Source organism: Cyanistes caeruleus, chromosome 3 (genome assembly GCF_971803275.1).
Source record: "Cyanistes caeruleus chromosome 3, bCyaCae1.hap1.1, whole genome shotgun sequence".
In the NCBI taxonomy this organism is placed as follows: Eukaryota; Metazoa; Chordata; class Aves; order Passeriformes; family Paridae; genus Cyanistes; species Cyanistes caeruleus.
In genome coordinates, this window is record NC_141703.1 from 41320221 (window position 1) to 41346246 (window position 26026).

The window sequence follows — 26026 nt, forward strand, 5'->3', positions numbered from 1 at the left end:
ATTACATTTGAAATTAAGAACGCTACTTTTAATTGTCATCCTGTATGTGTCTACATTTAGGCTATACATCTAAGATAGAGGAGATCAGAAGCTGCCTTCTGTTTCTCTTTCATCAGCATCTACAGTAGTTTGGGATGTTCTGGGATATCTGAGACACTTGTTAAGATTTTATAACACAAAACCATTTCCCACTGAACTGCAGTTAAAGCTCAAATGGACCAGATCTCTATGGTCAAGGATATGAACGAAGCCATGAGAACAAATCAACAGAGCCAGTGAAGAATTAAATCTCTTGAGCTGTCTAAATGGAAGTATCTCCTTCAGGACCAGGATGTAGATACTGTAGGAAAAAAAGAGCCCCTTTCCCAGGAGAATTTGAAGTTTAGAATTTTGCAGAAGACATAGTTTGTTCTCTGTGAAGCCTTGGGTCATACTGTTATTTATCCATGTGCTAGTGCTCAGTGTTTCCAGTTGAGTGTCTCTCTATGATTCTGCTCCATTGACTCTTCAGATAGAAGAGCATTGATTTTTTACCTGAAATGCCATTATATTTTTCCTGCACAGAGCTCTGGAAAGAACACAGATAAATGAAGAGGTTTTTTTAATATGAAACTTGTGGACTATTTTAAGAAGAACCTTGGATGTAGTTCTGTGAAGATATCCTCCTTATAAATAATGCATAGGTAGTCTGCTATGTCATGGAGCTCATTCATCCATTTAGCTGAAGTAATTGCTGAGAAGGAACATATATTTATAGGTTAAAATGGCACATCCATCAACTCAGATAAAAGCAGATTCAAGAACTTACTAAAGGGAAACTCTGTTATGGGATAGACTGTATGAAAGTGGAAAAATCTGGTCATGGCAGCCAAATGACTCTCACAGCAGTCTAACAATAACAACCTGTATAGGACCAGGCTGCTGCAGGAAATAGCTCAATATGTTGTGTTTTAAGAAGCAATGGAGACACGATTATGCTGATGCAACCAGACTAGGAATTTTCTCCACTTTCAAAAAAAATGGGTGTTTGCATCTTTTGCACTGTTTTTTGAGTTTTCCTCCACTTGTGAATGAGCAATCTCTGGAGATATCAACTAGTAAACATTCATGTTTTTAAAATGGAGCAGATGTAGCACATACTTTTTGACTTGAAGCAGGAATCAAAGGTGTTGGTACTGACAGCCTTGTGGGAAAATTGTGAAGGCTCTCAAAACATGCTTGTTTTGGCTAAGATTGAAATAAGCATTTATATGTTATGACTGAATATGACTACCTGAATTACCTCAGGGAGAATGAGAATGAAAATAAGGCAAATGTATGCTATGACTAAGCTAGATATGAGCTGAACCTTGGGAAACAATGCACAAAATGTAAAAATTTTGCCTGAGAAATAATCTAATCAACATGTTGCTGAACACTGAATTTAGCACTATATTGTTCAAATACCAAAAATCTGTCACTGAAGAGTAACAGAGAGATTTCAAGAAAGAGGATATCCTGTCTCAGCTATTGTAAGCAGAAAACCAAGGTAAATCTACTGCACCCTGACTTCTGCCAGAGGCAACCTTCAGGGAACATTACTCTAGTCTGGGTAGACCCAGGCTGAAAGGCCTATTCTTAAAAGGTACTGATGCCGCAGGAGGCATCTCAGGCAGCCCAGGCTGATTGTTTTGCACTCTCTGTGGTTTGGTTTGTGGAAGGTACTATGAAAGAATGGCTGCAGGTGTTAGATGAGGAATCTAAAGAAACCAGTTTCGATGATCACCTGTCCTTGTCTTCTCTTGGAGAAGGGAAACTTTGGGTGTACTCAGAGCACAAAGATCCTTCCAGCAGAAAGGCCTTGGGGCTTGGGATGTGACTTTCTACTGTTGCTCTTTTTCGACAAGAGTTTCCAGTTGTCACAGCTGCCAGGAATGGGACTTTCCCTGAGGCAAAATAAGGATTCTGTGTGGCTGTCATTAAGGGACATGACAGTTGTGCAAGGTGAGCAGCCAAGAAGCCAAGAGATTTGTGGTCAGACTTCCTAGGCAGCCAGTGCTGAATACAAACTGCTGAGAAATACCAAGTAAACAGAGAAAGATTGCAGCCTCGTCATGAATTGGAGGATCTCAACATAATACTAGCACATGTTTAATGTGAACTGTGCAAGAAGAATTGACTATAATCATCACACAAACAAGAGAAGTTAATGGCCTGGGAACAGAGATGTGCCATTTTATGCAGTGAGAAATACTGGAATGTGCTTGAGTCTGAATGTCCCTTGTGAGTAGGACAAAGAGAGAAGAGGTACAAGTGGTATCTCTATAATTCTCTCAGTATTGACATACAGCCATCAAAAGAGGAAGAGGGTTTATGTCTTCTAAGGAAATGAAAGACAAGGAGTGAACTCAAGCAATAAGCCTTGACTGTCTGCACTGACTAATAGTTAAGTCATTGGCTTTTTCTTGGATTTTTGGAATAGGGAAAATTTATATAACTATTTAAAACAGGAGCACTGGATTTTGGATTAAATAAGCTTTGTGTCTTCTACATCCTCTTTGTGCCTACAAACAGGATGAAGCAAGTGGGAGCTTCTTGAGGAAGAAACCTTTTTTTTTTCATTTATTCCATTCCTTTTAAAAGAAAAACATTATATAACATGGCCAGAAATTCTACTGAATACAACATAGAGTCTTCTCCCAGACATCAACAAGATTTTTAAGTAGAAAAGGCTGCATGTCAGTGGTGAAAAACAATCTATGTGTATGTGGGTGTTGCAGGCATAACATTATTAGTGCATCATCATTTTTCCACTGTGAAAAAGGCACTGACTGACTTGTGGAAAAATAGCTATGATTCCTAGTCACCACATTTTTCAGTAGGTACAGTCAAATAAAAGGTACAAAATTGTCTGAAGAATGAGAAGATAGAAAAGACCATGATTTCAACACCCTGCTTGAAGCTGTCTGAGTGGCATCTCAGAATAATTGACGAGAGTGGCTTTTCTTCCACATTAGGTCTGTAATTGCATTCCATGCACCCCATTACATCTGGTGAGGTGTCTGTCATTTCCACTGAAGCTCTAAGTGGTCAATATGTATAAGGGGGAAAAATTAGATGACAGAGGATGGATTCAAAGTCTGCTCGTATATCATCTCTGCAGGTCTGACCTGGCATAAGAAGAGGACAGCACTACAACCAGAGCCTTTGCCTTTTTTTTTTTAAGGGTAAAGCATTTCCATGTTACATGAAAAAGGATGGATATAACCTAGGAAATCAAGGAAATCACATCTCAGGAGAATAATGGTCCACAGAGAATATACAGAGGTCCCTCAAGGATAGACAGCTCTGTTATCTATGAAAATATAATTAAATAAATTTTTCTGATATAATTTATTTTCTGTTCTGCAAGATTAAAAATAATATTGTCTGAGGTTTCTCTTAGAAGAAAAACCTCTGCATTGCAAATGGTATTGGTATTAATCTTTACAGTAAATAAAATATTTTTCAGGGACAGGAGAAACAGTCTGCTCTGCTACAAACAAGTAGTGAGATGAGCTCATGCCAAAACATCATTGGACTCTGGCAGGGGATGTAGCTTTCCAGCTTATGGGAAAACTGTGAAAACCAAACAAGTAAAAAGGAAAACAAAATACACCTGGGCCTGGGGTGAGTTTTAAGTGAAAATATTTTTTGTTTATTTTTTGAGGTTAGGGCTGGGTTTGCTGAAGCTAGCCTTTAATTCCCAAAATATTTGAGAGAATTTGGCTGTTAAACACCTTGATCACTGGTGCCAGAATAAAGTCTCATCCTGCAGGATGTAGACTGCTTTTAAAATCCAAGGAACGTCATGTAGGTTGAAAGCAAATGGCATATTGAAGGAAACTCTTAGTAACCTGCAGCACTCGGGACATAAAAAGCATCTAATTTTGGGTTGACAGGAAGAATGTAAACCTCAGGCTCCTGCTTTTTGTCCCCCCACTTTTTCCCAGCTACAGCAGCTTCCTTCCAAGCAATGGAAAATCACTGACTTAGATGGCAGTCTGGCCAGCATGTAAGTGACTACCGGGATTTAGATGGGGGATAGAAGCTCCTAATGCAGATAACTTGGCAAGCTGTTGACTTTAGAATTTCAGTGCACTGATGAATGTTAAGGCAAAGCCATTAATTTTTGGCTGTTGGCTCAACAGCACCTGCTACTGAATTCGAAGGATCTTATTAGTATGGGGTTCAGAGGTAGTGGTGATCTGTGTATACACACACACATTAAAAATGGAAAGGAGGAAGCTGGTATCATTAGGTCTGTTTATCTTTGTGTCAGAATCCAGACAAAACTCTATCAAACTGAGCTCTGGTAATCAGAGACCGGCCAATGTAGTATTTCCCTAGAGTGGCCATTAAAGGAGGTTAAATGGAACATTTTGTGTATTCACCTCAAACACATTGTGCTTCAGTCTGACCTAGATAAATCAAAATGTGTTTGGAAGTTAATATGGAGAATCACAGATGAGACACGAGTGGAAGTTACCAAATTTACTCCGCAGGATAATGCTTACAGAGTTACTGCTGGTTTTCAGCACTCTATTTTCCTTAAATCTCTTACAGCTATTAATTTGAAGTTTAATAAATGGTAGCTTTCTCCCTTCCACTTCCTTTTGAAAAAAATGAGCTTGTTTAACTAGGTGAGGAATTCAAAGGCAGTCTGGTGAGCTGTTGAACAAACAAAAGTAATTTCTGGTGGTCTGGACAATATTTCTTAAAGTCTAGACAGAAAAATTGGTGGAGATGTTTTTCCCCCCACTCGTGACATTCAACAACAGAGAAGGCACGACTCACACAGTACCTTTGCTGACACCTGCATGCTGTTTTCTTGCATGTTCATGATGGCTTCAGAAATCTTGACATCAATAGGATCCATGACTGATTCAATGTTGAATGGTCCCTCTAATCTCTCCGCTACCAGAAGCATAGCATCTGTTAAAACACAAAGCAGCCATTCCCTTAAAGAAGGGATACCTTTGGGTTCCTCAGGCAGACCAGCATTGCCAGCTGTAGGTGTGGATACCGAGCACTCCTCAGCAGGAGTCTGGGGGGATGTGTGGCAGCAGCACTGTGAAGCCTGCAGGGCAGCTTTCTCAGCTGTCAAAAATATCTTCCCCTACTGCTGCCACCACAGAAAGAGGAATAAAGACTTTAAAAGTTAGATTACTATTAGTTGCCATAGCATTATTGAGCTTGGGGTAAAATTGTTTTACACAGCTTCTCAAAGCAGTCAGTGCTCTGGAGTGTACTTATGTAAGCTCCTTCCCAAGAAAAAGCAGGATGAGAGAAATGAATCCCTGGGGTATGTTCTTAGAGTTTGTGTGAGATGATGAAAATTTTGTTATGATATATCAGGGTGTTATAATTAAAGCAGCTGTTCTTTCTGACCTTAATGATCTCATTTTCTTGCAATATGAACAGCAGATGAATATTGGATTTCTGCCATAGTATATAGGTATAAACCATGTTTGCCTTGCTACATTTTCAAAACATGTCTGTAAGTTGTATGCAGAAACATATTGTTTGTATGTTTTGGATTAAAAAAAAAAAGTTTGCTTAACTTCCATTAGAGCCCCTCTGCAAAATAATTTAATCTTTTAACTTGTTAATGTTCATTAACAAGTAAAAAACAAGGAACTGAGCAGAAATTCATGGCAACAAAAAAGATTTTGCCACGAATCATACATTTGTCTATACACAGAAAAAAATTTATCATCATTTATGTGGGAATAGCCATGTGATAAACTGGATTTACAGTATATCCTTTGAACATCAGATTTGATCTTTGTCTCCTATGTTACATTTAGATTCTTCAGCAACTAATCAACTTTAAGCAGATGATGCTTGTAAATTTAACACGATATACAAAAGTCTTCACATGGTCTCCTCTTTATACATCAGACTTAAGCTGCAGAAAGTACTAAGCAGACTTCCTTCCGAAACAGACCCATGCCTGCTTTGCTGCTGTAAGCAGCAGTCCCACAGCAGCTGTGTGGAGAAGGCATGGAGCTCCCCATAGATCTGACAGCAATGCTTGTTAGCTTCACACTTGGCTGCAAGCCACAGAGGTTTGTTCCAGCATGGACATCTTCTCCTTCCCCAGAAAAGCACAAGTGCATGGAGGTAAGAAGTGGCCGGTGTCTCACTCTAGGAGTTAAGACAGACACCACCACGCACAGCCTCACCTGAGCTGTTATGAGAACATAACCTGTATTATGTTCTTTATGTGCTGTCACTGCATACCCAGAAATCTCTCTGCAATTGGAATTGCTTGGCATGTAGCACCTAAGCACTTTTGCAAATTTACATCTAATATTTCACAGTACTTTTAGACTGGGAAGAGTGCAATGCCAGTTATTTGGAGTGAGGTGTATAGCACTTGTTGCTAACTGTGAGAAACGGTGAGATGACAGGAAATTGGTTTCAAGCAGAGGTGTTATTTTGCCTGCACATTATTTTAAAATTCTTTATTTTATACCCTTTCCAGTGGGAAATGGTGAAAATGGAAACTACCTCTGATAAAAGAGTTTTGATACACACAGAGACACACACATACATACACACATGCACATACATACATTTACAGATTACTGCAATAAGTTAGCAGATTTTCCACATGAAAAAAAAAAAAATTACAAAGATAATTTGTAAGTGGGGACTCCAATGAAGTATTTTCTTTCTCATGTTCAGAATGACCTGTATGAAACATTTATGCTTCAGTACTTTGTGAGCAATGTGATCAGCTTAAATCCTAGGTGCCACAACCAGTACTAGGCATTGTTAGGGCACAGGTCTTGGTGGCTGGATTTTCATAGTTTACTTCAGGAATAGGGCAAAGATTAAGGTTACTGCATAAAACAGTCTAAAGGTAGATTTTTTGATTTTTTTTTAAATTATTTTTTGTTTTGTTTCAGTTTTTTGGTAGGAGTAGACTATATTTTAAGTTAAGGACAGGTGCCTCTTTATATGAGTCCATTTAATTTTGGAAACCAGAAGGTTGGGAAAGTCTAGTGCTAAGCCCTAGTACATGTTCAGGGACTGTGCAGAGTTCAGTAAATACATAATTTCTGGAGATCTCTTGGGAGAATGGGTAGTGGCTCAAGTACTTGCTGCTTCTCCTGATGGCACGGGGCACGAGTTATGAATTAAATCTTGAAGTGAAATCTCAGTTATGTGGCAGAAGAGAAAAGTGAATCACCTTTAACTGAACAAGAACCACAGCTCTAATTTAAGGACAGCCTTTCCTCAAGTAAAGTGCCTTCAACTCCAAAATTAATAGCTCTAGGAGATGCAAACTAAAAATCTGTTCCTGGCTTAGACAGTTTGTAACTTTATAAAAATACCCTTCAGCTAATCAGCTTCTGTTTTCTGAACCTAAAGCCTAAAGACTTGGTCTTTATGTGTACATCTATCTATCTATCTATCTATCTATCTATCTATCTATCTATCTATCATCTCTATATCTATCTATATATCTATCTATATCTATATCTATATCTATATCTATATCTATATCATTAACCATTGTTAAGGAAATGGGCAAAGGCCATTTTGTTAACAATGTGGATAAGAATGGAGGAATGTGGATAATTCTTGGCTGTCAGAGGTGAGCTTTTTGCTATGTTGAGCTACTTTCTTTGATATAGTATGGTATACGTCTGAGGATGCTTTCAAGAGCTGGGGTTCAAGTTAGGTTAGAGTCAAGTTTATATTTCAATCACATGGGCTATAGCTTTATGCTATTGCTCTATATATAGGAAAGGAAGAAAATAGAGAAAATAAAAGAAAACAAAAGAATAGAGGAAAATCAAACAGTAAATCCCTGCTTGTCCATATTCTTTAATTTCTCTCTCCTTCTTTGACTTGGAATGAATCTAGAAGGTTTTCATAACTTAAGTCTGTGGAGAAGCTACCCTGAAGCAATGAGAGGCTATGAGCCAACAGTGACACTTGACATTAGAGCCTTGTGATCTTTTATTTAGTTACATCTTAAGGACAGCCTGGGGAGCAAGGGGCTAAGGGAAAAATATAACTTGAAATATCCACACCTTTATTGATGACATGTACATCTTTATATCAGCATTTTGTATTTTTGTTTTGGCGTTATGATGTGGGACAGGACTAATGCTGAAGTAGAGGCCAGTACAGGGACATATTTGAAAAAGAAGAGCCTGAGAAACGGATTAAATGCTGTGACAAGAGATGCTTGAAGGGCTGAAGTAAAAAAGATTCCTCCTTCAACATTATTTCTGAGGCTGACACAAGCTGTGCTTCCAGTTAAGGCTCATTTTAGTGATCAGCCCAGACTATAAGTCTTGGACAATTGCACAGTTCAGATGAGTTCTTACACAAATGGAAAGTTAATATTTGAGGACTCATTTTTACTTCAGTTTCAGCAGCTTTGTGGGGTCATGGCTGACTTAGCAGTGCCCAGGATGCTGGGTTATTCTTGTCTCCTTCTGGTAGGAGTACTACAAGCTCAGTCTAACAAAAGAGGACGAACAAATGTCACTTCTATGAATGCCAAATTTATTTTCTTAGCCTCTGTCTGACTGGGCTCTCCTGACTTCTAAGCACCATGCTGCTCCTAACTAAATCAAACATATCCAGATGATACCTGACATAGACTGAAAGTAGCCTGGAAGGACAAGGTAGTCTTACTATTGTGAATATTTAGGCCCCTTGGGAACAAAATCACTTCTGTATTTAACTAGATTCATACTATACCCTTTTTGAGTTAGGCCTCAGACTTAAATTAAGACTGAATTTTTCATCCATAACATTGATTTCTAGGAAGAAACACTGTACAGTGTTTAAGGTGAATTGCTCTCTTGGAAAATATTTCTTCAGGTCATTAGGTTGAATACTCTTTTTTGCCAGCCCTAACTCTCACTGCAGTGATAAACTTTATTATCCACTTGTACAGTTCCATATGAGTACATACATACCAGCTACCCTGTGCAATTGAGTGAAATAATGCAAGCTGCTAGGTTGAATATAGTGAAAATCAGATGAAATGTAATAAATGGAGATTTATGACACGACAGTCAAAATGTTGTAATGGTCCTCACCAGACTGTGAGCTCTTCAGATCTAAAATTGTGTAATTGTGTACCAACAAACACAACACTGCTCTCCCAAGACATATTTTTTCCGTCTAAAAATGTTGTTTAATATTATTACATGAGAAGCTGGGAAGATCTGAAGTTCAGAAAATCTAGATGCTTTAGTCTTCAAATCCTAATTCTCAAAAACAGACCCTTGAAGTGGACAAAAGCCTAGCTGAGTTCAGTGTAAATTTGAGTGGGCTTAATAATTTCTCAGTCACCTCAAATAGTGATAAGATATGGAAATACTTTATGAGCCCTAGGCATCTCCAGGCAAAATAATGGATAGACTAACAATACAAATGGACAAGAATCTGCCTCTGTTTCCTTGGAAATGCATCAAGCCACCCTTTTACAATCTTGATACCAAAAGTGACGTGTTCTTGTTTGTGTTACATTTCTTTCAGGGCAGTTTCCCAGAAAACTTCCTAGTGAATTCCAGATTGAAATAAAAGGAGCAGGGACAATGACACTGATTTATGAGACTTCTCACAAGTCAACCCCCACCCCTGACAAAACTAAGATGAAATACAAAGTTCTCACAAGAATAATCAGTGCCTCCTTTTTTCTTGCCCTCTTTCTATCATCAAGAAAATGCAAGGAGGGTCTGCTAGGAAAAATTCAGGAGAATGATAAGAAAAAGCATTTTTTATGATCTCTGTTAATTTGGCTGTGACATCAGTTGTTCATTTCATGCACATTGTTGCTTTTCTACATCAAAATTATCAGTGAGATTCCAGCAGCGGCTGAGCTTCCCCCCAGGGGAATCCAAAACAGAATCTATGGATGAAGTCTATAAATGTTCTTTCTTCATGGAAACAAAGAATGGTAAGATACTAAAATGCATGTCCTTCACAAAACTGCAAGGTATATTTTATTTTGGGAAATAAAAGAGGAAGATCTTATTTTACATTCCCTATTAAGAGTTTTCTATTTTTCTTCTAGGTATGTGGTCTTACACTTATTTATGGAGAATTGCAAAGTGCTTGTTCCCAAAGCCGAAGGTGGAAAAAAGTAAGGGTAAGCTTTTATTTGTGAAACTTCAAAGGAATTGTCTATGGACAAGACCATGGATGAAGATTAAACAGTTGTAAACAGAGTGAACAACTTGTTGCAGTTGACTATGACCTTGAGAGCGCCAATGACTGTTTTGGAAAATCATATAACTGTTGATATGCTGGGCTGCAAGGCAGGGATCATTTGGTAGCTTCCCCAACTTCTGACCAAGGGCAAGGGGAGGCAGGAGTCTGGATTGTATTTACTAGGTTGTGTAGGTAAAACTCAGTGAGTTTTCCATCATGACACTAAATATAAATAGTGGTCATAAAATCTTTAGAGCGTTAGATGGTAAACTAATGAAACAAATTAAAAACTAAAAATTGAAAAGTGAAATATGGGTTCATATTGACTTTTTACAAATATAATATCAGTGGAAATACATCCTTGGAAATGCTCTGCCAAAACTTTTACTGCTAGATTATGATTTACTAAAAAAAATCAAGAAGAGGAAAGTAAACCTCCACCTCACATTTAAGGGAGGTGATAAGAACTCTTCTCAGGAAAACAGAATAAGGCATGACAGTGATGCCAAAACTGCTGTTTTCCTTAGGGTACCTTTTCAAATAATTATTCATATTAGAATTCTGTGTGGTTCTATCCTGATGAGGCTAAACTGACACATTTCAGATTTCCTCTCTGAGTACCATTGAGCTCCACATACACTTTATACTATGGCATAATAACATTATTATTTTCTTCATCCTGCTTTATTTTTTTGGTTTTGGTTTTGTTGGAGTTTTTTATGTAAGCTTTGTTTTTGTTTGTTCCTTTGTTTTTTTTTTTTTTTTTCATGGGAGAAGGCACTTTTCTTAAAATTCATGTTGCACTTGTGCAAAGGGGATGTCAATATTTTTATCTGGATATTCAGTTAACAATAACCAGTTAAGCTTCTCTCTGGAGATATGCAGGCAAATAACTTATCAGTCCTTGCCCGAGCAAAACATAAGAAACTGCTGGATGTGGGGTAAAATTTTTCTGGAGGTGAAAATTATCAGCATAGGCAGCTGAACAAAACAGGGAGCAATGGGGAAAACATATCTGGGGAGGGTTGTTTACATGGGAGAAAACCAGGGCAAAGAAAGATGGATTAAGGTGAGCTAAGGAACAAGCATGGGAAAATAGGTGGAAAAGGGCATGTAAAGAGGCCATCCGGAAAAACCACTGGTCAGCAAACTTGTCAGCTGCCTGATCCCTGCAGTCTGCTCTATATCCTTATTAAACTCTACTCTTAACCATTTTCTGGTTGAGAATCACACCATAATTGTGCAGAATATTCTGTGTGTGTGTGTGCATAGCATGCTGCTAGCAAGCTTCAAGCCAATGATCCTGTGAGTAGAAGACCAGCAGCAGGAAAGACCTGGGGTTTCTGCTGGACACTTGGTTTAGTCTGGGTGCAGAGTCTGGACAATCTTGAGGTCCAGGCTGTGGTTCAAGATGTGTGTGTGTGTGTGTGTGTGTGTGTGTGTGTGTGTGTTTGAGTAAAGGGGTCTGCACACAGCTCCCAAATGAACAGCCACAGGGGCAGTCTGACAGGGATCCACCCTCTTATCCTTTCTGAGCTTATAATTTCTGCACATCATCCTGGAGCATGGAGTTCTTCAAAGGAGTAGTGCAGAAGGATGCACTCCTGAAGGTGCCTAACTTTACACAGTACAGCCAAGACACGGAAAACTCCATTTCAATTTATTTTCCTGCTGTGAGCAGACTCAAAATTTTACCTGCTGGAAAAACACCTTAGCCACCACTATTCAAAAGTGCTCAATTGCTCTCCTTTTAAAGCTGCTTCTACGGAATACTTAGCTATTCTGGACAGAAAGATTGATATTTAAAATAAATATTTAAGATGGAGTGAATCCAATTTTCTGGCTTATGCTCGAATAGCTGATGTCTGAAGGATGATGTAATGAAATTATGTCACAAATTCTTTCAGGAGGGTTTGGAATCCAGAATTGTCCCTGCCAGGTGAATTACCAGTTAATTAAAAAGCAAACTTTAAAAATTAGTGTAGATAATCAGATCTAGTTTTTTGTTCCAATAAAATATAATTTGTTCCAATTAAAAGAATGTACAGATTTAAAAATTAAAATGTCATTTTTGATATTTCTGATCAGCTACCTAGCCATGTTGGTTCTTGACTGTATCCCTTATTCTTCCCTCAAAATAAAAAGGAAGGAAGAAAAGTACTGTCAACAGTATGAATAAACTAAAAGAATTTTTTATTACTCCTGTTGGAATTGTATCTAACTGTCTCTTAGGTAGAGCAGCACAAGAAATTACGATATATGTATGAAAAGTTATTGACACACAATTGTCATCTTTCTGCATCTGATAGAAACAAAATGAGTTTTGTTGGGTGAACTGCAGTTTCACTAGACTTTTTTCGAGTATTTCCTATAGCATACATTTTTCTTCCATGTATTGAAAAGAATTGCAATATAAAATTTTTCTTCTTCTATATCTTTCTATAACTTTGAGGAATTCTAAATAATTTATACACTGTTCATATCTTATTTTTTTATACATGATCATGTCTTAATTTTGTTCATATATACAAAAAGAAAATAGCAAAGACTAGGCAAATTGGTAACCTTTGTCTACTATTTTTATTCTTCCACTACCTATATTAGCAGACTGCAAGACATTCTTCTGAACTGGACTTCTAGATAACATTTTTGCTAAATGTTGAGAATTCTGTCTGGATGTTTGACATGCATCAATTAATAAAACATAATACATTTCTAAAATCTTTGTCTTGTTGCTTTTTCCATACGCCAAGAGAGGTTTAAATGGTCTCATTGTCAGTCATAGGATATGTCAGTAAATAAAATAACCCCCATTGATGCATGCCTGTATGCTAGCTTCCATAGTTAATTTAAATTTGTACTAAGATAGAGTAGTGTGTATAATTCTTTTAAGATAGGTAGAGTTTGAAACACTGAAAGAAGTCCATCTTTCTGACTCCTAATGAGATAGGCTGAAATGTTTGAAAAGAACAAATCATAGCCTGAAATATCCTATTACATTTAAATGTATCCTTAGTAAAAATCTCCTGGGTATATAGTTTGTGTTATCTTTATACAGTCAAAGACTGTATAAAGACATTAGAACCTCAAAGATCTTTTCAACCTTTCCAAAGCCCATGCAGAGTTACAACCCCAGATATAAATTCCTAGGTATAAATTCACTAGAGATCTATGCAGAAAAATTTTAAAATAGCTTTGGTACATTCTTCTGACTTTTTTAATGAAAGCTATTTCATTATCTGTCATACATCATTATCAGAATATTTGTCCAGCTATGTGGTGCATTTTTTCTAGTACTTAATTTAACTATTTCTAATAAGATGCTTCATGAAATCTTAAACAGTTATATTATTTCTTGTTTTTTACATCACTCTTATCACATCTTTTACATCCCTCTCTTATCACATCTTTTAGTTTGTGCTTGGTCATACTTTCCATGTTAATTTTCTTATTCTGTTTTCACAAGCGATTTCCTCGTGTCTTTTCCTGCTTTTATTTCCTTTAGAAGAGTTCTCTAGTATTGTGATGCCTATAACTAATTAAACTTTTAGAGTGGTATCTCATTAATGTTGTTTTGCAGAGGTCCTTTTCGTTCCATATGTCTAACTCAGAAAACTTCCTTGATTCCCTTGATGTATCTGATTTCCTTATCCCCTTCATCACAACTGATTTATAATTCATATTTCCCATGTCAGTCTTGACACATTTTTCAGATGTCTCCTTATATCCAGCATTTACAGTGAATATAATTTCTACACTGCTTTTTATTTTCTTCTCCACTTCTAATTCTAAGTTTTGTGCAGTAGAACTTTTTCCAACTTCGACACAGTACCTTTTAAACACATAATTAATGACCTGTCCATTATCTCTTTTGGAAAACTGACATGTATTTTACTTTTACAAGAAGTTTGTTTCAAAAAAATTTTAGCTATTTGGAGAATAACCTCACCCTTTAGCAGTATCTAATCTCCACATAGCATAGAATCTTATCTTAGCACCTTATCATAGAATGGATTGGATTGGAAAGGACCTTAAAAATCAAGTTCCAACCCCCTGCCATGGGCAGGAACATCTTTTACTTGACCAGGTTGCTCAGAGCCCCATCCAGTCTGGTCTTGAACACTTCCAGGGACAGGAAATCTACCACTTCTTTGGGTAACCTGTTCCAGTGCCTCACCACGCTCACAGTAAAGAAAGTTTTCCTAATATCTAACATAAACCTACTTCCTCTCAGTTTGAAGCCACTTCCCAATTTCCTCCCACTCACTACATGCTCTTGTAAAAACTTTTTCTCCATCTTTCCTAACCTTTCTACTACATAATCTTTCTACTTAGTCTAGTGGTATCTATGACTTCAATGTCTTCTGCAAAAACCCGGTTTAAACCTAACAAACTGATGTTCTTATTGGCAGTTTATTGCCTTATGGAAGGACATTGGTCATCATTCTGTTTTTTTCTTTTCTGTGAATAATCTTTTCTGCTTCAATACCACTAGATGTAAAGCATCTTCAGTGCTGCATTATTGATGAATTTTTAGCCATTCTTTGGGTTAAAAGGGTCCAGTGGATGCCCACCTAGATAATGAAAATATTTGAGATAACTTTTGTTCCAGAGACATTTTTAGTAGACTCCACAGGACCTTATCTCAAGACTTTCCTGTAGTTATCTTTTCATCAACTGGGATTGGGGGTAAACAGTAAGGTGAAAATGGACACTAGTGTTACTGTTCAGAGGAATAAATACAAAAACAGAGCTAGGAAATCTGAGGAGGACCTCATGATACTGAATGACTGAGCAATAAAAAGGAATCAAGTGATGAGTACAAGAAAACAACAACAAAAAATCCTAATATATTTTAGGCAATGAAGGGTTTTGAGATGGCCATTGCCATCCAAAACCAAGTTTTTTAGTTCATGCTCCCATAACATCGGCTTAGCAATCATCAGAAAATCTCACACTGAATATCTGGAATAACTAGAGAAGGAGAACAGCACCGAAGAAAACAGGTTTATAGTTAGAAATAAATCTACAGTAAAATAACATCACAGACAGCACACTGCAGAAGAAGTGATAAATGAAAGCTTTAAAGTACGACACAAACCATAATCTAACATCATACAATCCTGACTCAGAAAAATTACCAGAGGATGCAACAGTGGCCATCCAAATTGGGGGTGACACAGGGATGTCTTAAGGTTCAGTGTTTATTCCAGTACAGGAAAGGAGATGTAGAATATGAAACTAGTGGAACACATTCTATTAATTTCTTTAAGTTACAATAATGATAATTTGTTAAGTCCAAGTATATATGGCAAATTCCCCAGTGTTGCCATCTTTTCAGAGAATGACTGGATGATCCCCAGTTTCTTTGGCAAATTCAATCTTTATTTCCTCTGAATCAAAGAAAATCACTGTCTGTGTTTCATGCAGGAAGCCACAGCTGCTATTAAGGTCTGAAATGCATACTTCCCAGGTACCAGTGCCAGGTTTTTGAATAGACATCCTACGAGTAACATCTTTCCTGCTACTTTGTCAGTAAGAGGACTTTATGCCTTTCCTTGCCATAAATAAACAATCAACCTATGACCATCTTTGCTGGCATGAATCCATCCCAATGGAGCAGCTCTTAGGGAGGTGTCACACACAGTTGCACAGACAAAATTGATTTTTGCCTTTCATTTTATTGATTAATATGGAAATGTACTGCGGATATCTCATTGCATTTAAAAGCCTTCCACTATGCAGAGAATTTTGAGATGCCTAAGAGCATTTTCTCTCAGCAAGTCTCAATGCAGTAAATAAAAACTGTGTTTTTTTTTTTCCATCCCCACTGAAAAATGTTTGAATCCCAAATGATTGCATACATCAAGGCTGTCACAAATCAGTGCTATTGGCATGACTGATCTATTTATTGTTTTGACATTCCTCTTGAAAGGAAAGAGCAATTTCTCTATGTTTGCCTAGCTGCACTAACTATATTATTGGGATGAAACAGAACTAATCAATAGGATAGGGGCAACATTGCAAAAATCTCAAGCTCCTTAATTCTTCCAAGTTATTTGTGTCCTGATCTTTTAAATGATCAAGACTAAAAATGTTTGTCCAGTCTAGAGAAGGTCGAAGTACTATAAAAAGTTAATGCTCATCACAAGGCCACTTGTCTGACATGCTGTGATCATCATAAATATTAATAATAACACACAACAGTGTTTTGCAGAAAATAAAAGTCTGTTTGCACTGCAACTTTCACAGCAGGAAAAAAGTGCTTCTAACAGAGGGTGAAAAATTTAAAAATGGAACATTTTCTACAGAAAGATTACTGTCTGGCTGCACATAAAATGAACGTTTTCCAAAAGAAAAAAACAACAACAAAAAATTCATTCAACAACTCCAGTTTCATCCAATGGGGATTTATGAATATGAACTAATTCTATTTTCCCATAAGACTGCTGAATGTCATAAGAATGGACTAGGAAATCTAGGGACATATGGGGATGTTTTGGGATCAGCTTTATATAACTTAGAGTTTTAACCTGTTCTCTCCATTCTAAGCACCAAGTAGAACAGTCCTCCTTGGCTCCCTGAACACTACATGTGGAGATGTAGTCAGCTCTGGAGACATCTGGAGAGATATTCCATCCTCCCAGTTTATTTAGGGAGTAAGTTTGCTGTGAACTTATTAATCCCCTCTTTAGGAGCTGTCTGGCTAAAGCAGCAGCTTTGTGCATTCAAGCCTCTGCACAGCTCTGTCCCACCCTCCTTTTCCAACTGTCACTGGTGCTCCAAAGACCAGACTTTGTGAAATTCCTGTCTTTGTGTGCATCCACTGAATCCAGCTCCTCTTCTTACTAGAACAACAAATGCTGATGAAATTCCGCTGTCACTAACCCAGCTATAGCCCTGGGATACGAACACTGCTTTCATTGCAGCTCTTCTTGTTCCTTCCAGACATAAGCAAGAACAGGGTGCAGATCCAGTAGCACGTTATAGAAGAAATGTTAGGCTCTGTCTGTTGCACCCACAGTTTATTGCTGTAAAAAATTAACATTGACTTCAGTTTTTCTAAAAGTGATAGTGTAAATCCAAATATGTAACCTCTCAATGCTTTTTTATATTTTAAATATAAATATATTTAAATATATTTTAAAGAAGGCATTAACTTTATTATTAATAATTATATCTGCCATGAATAGGACATGACCCAAGGCCTAATAAAGTCAGAAAGCATCTTTTCAACAATTTATTTTGGAGAAGACTGTTCATTCCTGTTCTCAGATTTTTCTGAAAAATAAAATCCAATTTTTTTTTCCTAGCTGAGTGCATGGAAGGAAATAATTGTTATTCCCATTTCTGCACTGCTATCTGGACAGTACCATATAGAAATGAGCATGCTTTGGCACAACAGGACTAGGTGGTAATGAAGTTGATGATTTTGTTCCTATTAAACACAATAAGCCAGGCCAATTTTGGCTCTGTTCAAAGTATGGATGAAAAAAATCAACGTTTGTCAAATGGAATAGGATGCTATCTATGGAGCAAACGGTCTTCCATTGTTTCAGAAGAGAAAACCATGTGAGAAGACAGAAAAAAAGAGCAACAAACACTATTCTAAAAGTTGATACAGGAATGACTGCTTTCTTAAAATCCTGTTTACAGGTATCATATTTTTCAAGGAAAAACTAGGAAAAATGACATCAACTGACAGTGATATATGCTGCACTGTACACTGGTTTCTATCTGCTCTGTGGGGAAATCTTTTCACAGAAACTTAACATTGCTGATATTCAGTAGCTGAAAAAGGCCTTCCAAGTCAAGTGTGCTCCCGTCAGCTAAAGGAAAATTTAAGACGCATTTTTTTGTCCTCACTATTTCCCACATGCTCTATACAGAAAGATAAGCGTAAATAATATAAATAATGATGATTAACTTGGTAGTATCATGTTCCTTTACTAACCAGGAGGGAAAACCCAAGGCTTTTATAACACATCAGCCTAGCAACATCTTTTCACCCAAAGCAGGCAAATACCATTTCTATATCCCATCCTCAGGTGGGGTCTCTGTGCTTGTGAGACCCAGCCTGGAGCACTGCATCCAGCTCTGGGGCTCCCAACATAAGGAAGGCCTGGACCTGTTGGAGTGGGTCCAGATAACAGCCATGAAGTTGAGGTTCATCTTGGAGAAGGCTGCAGTTAGACCTTAGAGCAGCTTCCCAGTACCTAAAGGGGCTTGCAAGAAAGCTGGAGAGGAAATTTTCACAAGGAGATGTCATGATAGGACAAGGGGTCATGGCTTTAAACTGATCAAGAGTTGGTTTAGAATAGATATTAGGAATAAATCTTTCCTATTAGGAAACAAGGGTGGTGAGGCACTGGCACAGGTTGCCCAAAGAGGTTGCAGATGTCCCATTCATGGAAGTGTTCAAGGGCAGATTAGACTGGGCCCTGAGCAACCTGGTTTAGTGTAAGGTTTAGTGTAAGGGAAGACATTGGAACTAAGTGGTCTTTAAGGTCCCTTCCAAAACAAACCATTCTATTATTCTATGATATTTTCTTTTGGAAAAGCAAGTTAGACAACTTCCCATTTCAAAAGTGAGTTGCACAAGTGGAACTAGAACAAACCTGTCCTTTTGGTGATATTTACTCAAACCATGGAACAGAAATATTTACTTTGATTATTTCAAACATTTCTCTCTTGCTATGGAAACATAACAACCAATAAATTCAACTTACCCCTTGTCCTAATTTTATTGCCTAACTTTTTTTATTTGTTTATTTTTTCCTGCAAATATTTATGTGCTTAATGTTAGTTTACAGAAATATCTGTAGAGGCGTTTCCATTCATGAATGAATTATTGTGTCTGTGATTCAGACGAGTTTGTTCAGCTTTGTCACACGTCCAAGACCAGTTTCTTGATGGAAATGAGACAGAAAAGTTTTACTAAAAACATCAGCCATTTAGATGTAAAAAAGACAATATATGAAAAGACATTCCTTACTTTTTTGTTTGACAAAAATTAATCTAATTTAAAATGGAAAAGCATCTGGCAAGGAAAGAGTATGAAAAATTTCCATACCTCTATTACACATCTTACTACAAAACCTTTCCTTCCTTCGTTCTTATTGGAAGGCTAGAATATCTAATCAAGGACTGGAAATACATTTGCTGTGAACTAAGTGGTCAGTTACAAAAAACAAAAAAACCCAACAATAACAACAAGAAAGGCATGCCAGATTGTCTATAACTCATACTTGTGGTTTCCTTTAGGGTAAATGGTTCAGTAGAACTGAAAATTCTCCTCTGTTTATAAAAGCCATTCTTTGAAATGTAGTGAATAAAGATTGCAGTCACACCATGATCTCATACTTCTGGATAGCTGCCTGAAGGAACAACAAGGAACACAGGAGTGTTCATGTGTCTCCTCAGGCACTTTCTCCTGTCCTTCTGCTATCCTGGGTGCATGAAACAGTCTGGATATCTACATGGTGTAGTGAGAAAGAAGGCTTGGATATTATGCATTGAGGAGGATAAGAGAGTCCAAAAATGAGAAAGCAGTGTCAGAAGACAGCCAACTGTGCTGCTCAGCTCAGTCACAAAACCCATTTAAATCAACTGAAAAAAGGGCTTATTCTCCTCCATACCACTGAGGATAAAATTTCATCCTGCTGTGTCCCAGCACTGACAGGGAGGGACAGAGGTGGTTGGAGTTGGTTGAAAACAATCTCAGGTTCATTTTCAGCATGATGTGACCTGCTGCCGAGCAGACAAAAAGATTGTGGGAATGTGACGAAGCTTGTCTTACAAAAGGCAGCTTGCATTAGAGTGGCTTTTACTGTGTTCAAAGTGGTGTTGCCATCTCCGTCAGGCTCTCAAGTGGCTCCCACCAGCCCAGGTGTTTGCAGGAAGAGGTGGCCGCTGGCCAGGACCGTGGGTGCACCCAGCAGCACGCTGGCTGGGTTGGAAGGCTCTGACCATGTGAGTGCTACTGACTCCCTCTGCAGCACCAAACACAGCTCTGGAAAAGGATCTGGGGGTTTCTCTGCAGGGAGAAACATTTCCAGAAGGATGTAGTGGGAACAGCATACTGAGAGAGGCTGAAGTTCCAATATAGAGGATTGCTATGGTGCTGGAAACAGTAGCCAAATGTGAACCAGCTGCAAAAGAGGGCCCACAGCAAAGGTTTGTCAGAATGGTGCCAGGAGACTGTGAAAACAGTTTCAAGAAAAAGTTCTTGCCTGTTTCTCCTCAGTTGGGCCCTTCTGCTCATCTGCTATTCTTAGACAGCTGTTAGTCTATGGTAACCACTGTGCGCCTTAAAAATGCTTAGAAAGTTTTGAATGCCTCCACAGGAAAATTTTAAAAGAAAATATCAACAGTAAAATGACATCTTGTTATGTTAAGACAAATATATGCCTTTCATTGAATACCAGATGTAAAAAATTTGTTTTTAAAACAAAAATGTGCCCATAAATCTTTCTTGGTTTAAACAGGCAGCGATTTTTAGTTCTTTTTATTTTCTGAAGAAGCAGAAAAGTATAACAATAAATGCTGATTGGAAAGGGCATAACGAGTTATGTACTAGCTTGTGTTTTTTTCAGCTCCCTAAATTCATTTGCTTGAGAAAATGGTGAGCAGGTTTTGATAGTAGATTGATGGTTTCTTCTGGATGACAAAAAAAAATTAAATCTGCAACCTAGGGGACAACTGGAGGAATCTCAATCCTGTTCACACTAAAGAACAAAACAATTATTTATTCATGGAGACACAGACTATTAAAGACTTATTTCTTCTGGACTTTTTTTTTTTTAGTTCAGTTAAAGATGGATTTTTATCTTTATTGTCACTTATGATACATTTAAGGGTTTCTGATATGTGATTGCTTTGTAGAGCTTCCTGCTGTTTGTAAGAATCTAATTTCTTAGATAAATACTGCCATTAGCAGTTATTTATCCCTTTGCCATTAGGGCATACTCCTTGATTAGTAGTTTCATGAGTTGCTTACCAAAGAGATTGCACTGTGCATGTTCTTGAGAATCAGATAAAATATCCTTGTTCACATTCAGCTCCATTGTTTGACACTCAGCTCGCCAGTTTTTTACCAATCACTTCCTCACGTTGTCCCTGAACTCTCAGATAAGTCATTAATAAAAAAACAATACCACGGGTCTTTGTGTGCTTTGCATTTCATTCCTTTGTCTCAAAAGTACACAGTGCCAATCTCTAATTCCATTTTACCCCAAGCATTGTTTGATGGCATGGGAAATTAGATGATGATAGCCCAGTCTGAAGTGTACAGCACCCTGTCTGCTCCTACTGGTTTCCTGCAGCAAGCAGTGCACACATAGTTTAGGGGAAAAAGAAGTGTCTGATGGCAATTGCATTTTTAACTCTTGGGTCACACATTGAAAAAACTCCTAGGTATTACTGAAGGTTTACAGTGCATTTAATTTTGTTTCAAAATTGACAGAAATTTCCTTCATATCCCATTTCCCCTAGATATTATGTGCAAATTGGATGAGGTCACCAGGAAGACATTTTGTATAACAAGAGTTTATCTGAGTTTGAGGCAAGGGAATAAATAGACACTTTTTTTTTTTTTTCTAGATGGGAGAGAAGTATAAGAGGCCACATATTCTAGGCTACTGAATTACTGGGTGAAAGTGTTTGTTTTCATAGCCAAAGACAGGTGTCTTCTAGTCCTAAGGTTTTCTATAAAAGGCCTCTCTACAGTGCACCACAAGGCATGTGGATAGAAAGCCTTTGTTGCAGATAAACCAAGATAACAGTTCATCCAAGAGAAGGAGGGAGGGCCACCCAAAGAACTACACTTCATCTCCCAGAAAAGAGTTATTCCACTATTGTTAGTGATGCCAGCAAAGGAGCCAGGGATCTACTGGAAAATGCAGCAGACTGCAGAGAACTGCAGAGAACATGGATTAGGGCTGTGTTGTGGGATAAATATCTTGCAGCTATTATGAAATGCATCTCTCTATCCAGAGCTGATGAATTCTGCAGTACAGAACTGCAGAACAGGGAGCTTTCCTCAAATAATCTGATCAATCTGTCTTGTAACAGTTAAAAAATCTTAACACCTTTGTTTTAATGCTTTTCTTACTTCGTGTTTCATGCTGTCCATAATGCACTGTTAATGGCAAGTCATGAGATCCTGCCTTCAAGCTGTCACCATTTGTTTTAAAGAAAAAGATCAAAGAATTGTAATTGCAAAGTCTGCTCTGATTCATCTGTTACTTAAAATGCACTGTGAAGGGTGATAAAATAATTTCTTCTTTATATTGACTCTGGTGACTATTTTCATCATTTAGATTACTGAAGATTTGGTGGTTTACAGTATTTCTATAAACAAGATTGGAATTTCACCCATTTGGATGTAGATATACCTGCATTTTGTAGGGTTGTACTTTTTATTTGTACAACTGTTTACATACTCGTGTGCACACACACGTACATCTGCCAACACGCGCATACAAAATTAAAAGTGCAGAATGAAAAGTGCAAGTAAATAAACCCTTTAGGCACACAGATGAGTATCTGGCTGCAAAACCCAGTATCTGTATGCTAGTTGCTAGTACCAAACTATGGCAAATAAACTCAAAAGCTACAGTACATTTATGAATTTTCACAAAAACTTCCAGTGCTGTAAAAAATACAGGCTCAAAATGCGACTCAGTGACTTTTTGTTGCTGATCACAGATTGGCTTGGATTTATTTAAAGGAGGAAATATTATTCCATTCTTTTGTTGTATTTATGATAGATGATGGACAGGACAAGACAGATTTATCTGCCTTAGATGTTACTGGTATATTTTGTATGTTTGCAGGGTCTGATTATTTATGCTGCTTAAAACTGACCAGTACATGAATCCAGCAAAGAAACTGAGCAGAGAGTTGTGTTTTCATCCCTGGATAATTCAAGAATTTTGCAAATATGCTTTTGGCTTGTACATTATTATGATTTACAACTACTACCCACAGAAAAGGGAAAACACTACAGAAAATAACGAGATAAATTATTTAATGGTTTCAGCTTCATAATTTGCAAAATGGAGCAATTATCTGCTCTACTTCCACACATTACAGAACGGGGCAGTGGGAAATTTCTCCAGCTGGATGGCAGAATATTCCCTGTCTCATAATGGAGAAGACATATCTTGTCACCCCCCTGCTTAGAGCTGGGAGATCATGAGTTGCCTGCTCCCAAGAACAAGCAAAAGCTGCAGTAGCATTAGGATCTCCATGTAGGTAGCCTTGCATGCCAGGGCTGAGCTAAATAATCCACGTGAGATTAATGTGCACCCTAGCAAATGTGCATATATTTTTGTGTGTATATGTGTATATGACGTCCTGCACACATAAAGCAGAGTCCCACAGAATGAAGCACATCACCATCCAAATTGTTTAAGTTCTAAAATGGAGATGTAATCACAGAATCATTGGATAGGGACCTCAAGGATCATCAGGTCTAACCTTTCTCAGCATTAGCACAATCTAAACCAGATGGCCCAGCATCCTCTCAAAAGTATCCAATGTTGGGAAATCCACCACTGCCCTGAAGAGATTATTCCTATGGCTGATGGTTCTCATTGTGAAAAATTGTCCTCTTGTGTTCAGTCAGAATTTCCCCAGGAGAAATTTGTAACCATTATTCCTTGTCCTTTCCATGCAACTTTTTGTAAAAAGGGAATATATCTTTGTAACCACCCTGTAAATATTGGAACATGGTGACAAGGTCTCCCCTAAGCCTTCTTTCCTCAAGGTTGGGCAAACCCAGTTCTCAAAGCCTTTTCTCATACGGCAGGCTTCCTATATGTGGAACATCTGTTTAATTTAATTTTTTTATTGACAAACTAGTGTTTGCTATAAAGGCTGTTTTTGCCAGCCCTTTTGTTATTCAGTCCAGCTGGGAGCTGAATGACATTCTCCTGCCCAATGTATAGCTCTCAAGAGACCATGTCCAAGCGTGTGTAAAAATTAAGCCATTAAGTCATTATGGATGTTAATTAATAGCCATACTGGCAGGGAAGGGAGAGAAGTCCTCAGCTAACTTCTCCTGCTCACAGAGGTTTACAGAATGTAGAGTTCTGCATTTTTTCCCCTTCAGTGGGTTTTCAATGTAAAAAAACCACTGCAATGTAAGGGGTGCAATGACAAAAAAGTGAGCAATGACAGCCCTTGCGGCTGAGCTCTGGTGTGTGTTAGTGCATGCAGAACCTTGGACAGATGGGTGTGCATTTGTCTCCCACCAAGGCTGCAGAGGGGATGCAGAGGTGAGATTGTTTTATGTGATAGCAGAATATTAGAACCCTAACTATACGCTACCACCTTGATTCAAAACTAAGTACAGGTCTGGTATGTTGGAATAATTCCAGAAATTACCCCATTATTTTTTAGAAATGTTGGGGACAAAATGTAATGCATCAATTCTGCCTATGAAAAACCATTTAGGGCCATGAAAGGGCTCATAGAGAACAGCTTCAAGCACTGATGGATTGCTTGTGCATTATCCCTACTGATTACTGAACACTGCATCTGGATAAGTACTTTCACTTTGATTGAAGATACAAGGTGCAGACTTTGATCAAAATGAATTACACGCTTACTCTGCAACACTTTCCCAACTGCAGGCAGAAGGCAATACAAGCAGGAGCTGGAATTGTGATCCATGTACAATGGGAAGCAAGAGTTGAACTTGATAATGATATTTTCCAACCTAAATGATTCTGTGATTCCGTGAAGTCGAAAGTAAAACTGTGTAACCAACACAAATGTCATACTGGTTCATTGGTAATAGGAGATTTACTCTATTTGCACTTTAAAGTCATTAGTATTATATAAATATAAATTTTCTTCCAAGGCTCTGATGGTGTAGGAACAGAGTAAGTAGGTTTCTTATCAATGAAATGAGAATTAGAGTCCTAGGGCAGTACAAGGTGCTGCTGGATGTTTCTCTTTGATGTATCACCCTAGGAACCAAGTTCAGGAGGGGCATGCAAAAGGCAGGAACCCTGGGCATTAGCTACCTCTGACTATTGACACCCACTGATTGGAAAAGCAAGTGGCTTCCTGCTGGCAGTAGGAAATGTGCATTAAGTTGGACCTTCATGGTCCAACTCTCTCCATGGCCTCTGTTCCCTCACTGCTCTTCCCACATGCATCAGGTGACTCTCCTGAGCTCCAGGTGCAGTAAGACCCCAGCCCCAGCAAGTGCTCAGGAACTTCTTAGTGCTCCTCATGCTCCTCACACACAGCTGAGCCCCAGCAGCTCAGGCCCAGCTTCCCACATGACTGGAGTGACCCTTTTTAGTGTGAGGCTTTAACTCAGAGCGGCCCCGGGGCATCAGCCAGTGCCCAGCATGGAGAGGCTGTGGGCAGCCTGGAAGTGCCCACTCCAGGGTGGCTGACATGCAGTGCCTCCCTGCACACCCCTGCTGTGCCCAAATCCCTTACACCCCATCTTCCTCCCGTCTCATCTCTGCCTTTCTCTTCTGCTTTGACTTTTCCTGCTTAAACTTAGGCACTAAACTTGGGTTCAGTACTTGGGTTTAAAACTGGACTAAATCACCACATCCCAAAAAATCACTGGCACCAATGGCTGTATGGGGATATTTTCCTTTTATTTAGTGGTCATCATTTAGCACTCATGCTTGGCTGTACAGACAAACCAAGTGCTATGCCTGATCGAGCTAAGTAAGCTAGACAGAAGTGTAGGCTGCTGTGAGAATGGGCTGCTCAGCAAGGCAGTAGCAAGCAGAAATTGAGCTGCCATCTTGACTTTTTTCTATTAAATGATCTCCTTACTCAT

General features: G+C 38.3%; 1 protein-coding gene across 2 annotated transcripts in view; it reads right to left on the reverse strand.

Annotated features, from left to right (window-relative positions):
• GPC6 (glypican 6) overlaps positions 1–26026 on the reverse strand; it is a 709793-nt gene that overhangs the window by 61555 nt on the left and 622212 nt on the right. For both annotated transcript variants that reach the window (XM_086880897.1, XM_086880898.1), the window contains exon 5: positions 4823–4953. In XM_086880897.1, coding sequence (XP_086737023.1) covers positions 4823–4953 — 131 coding nt within the window. The remainder of the gene's footprint in view (positions 1–4822; positions 4954–26026) is intronic.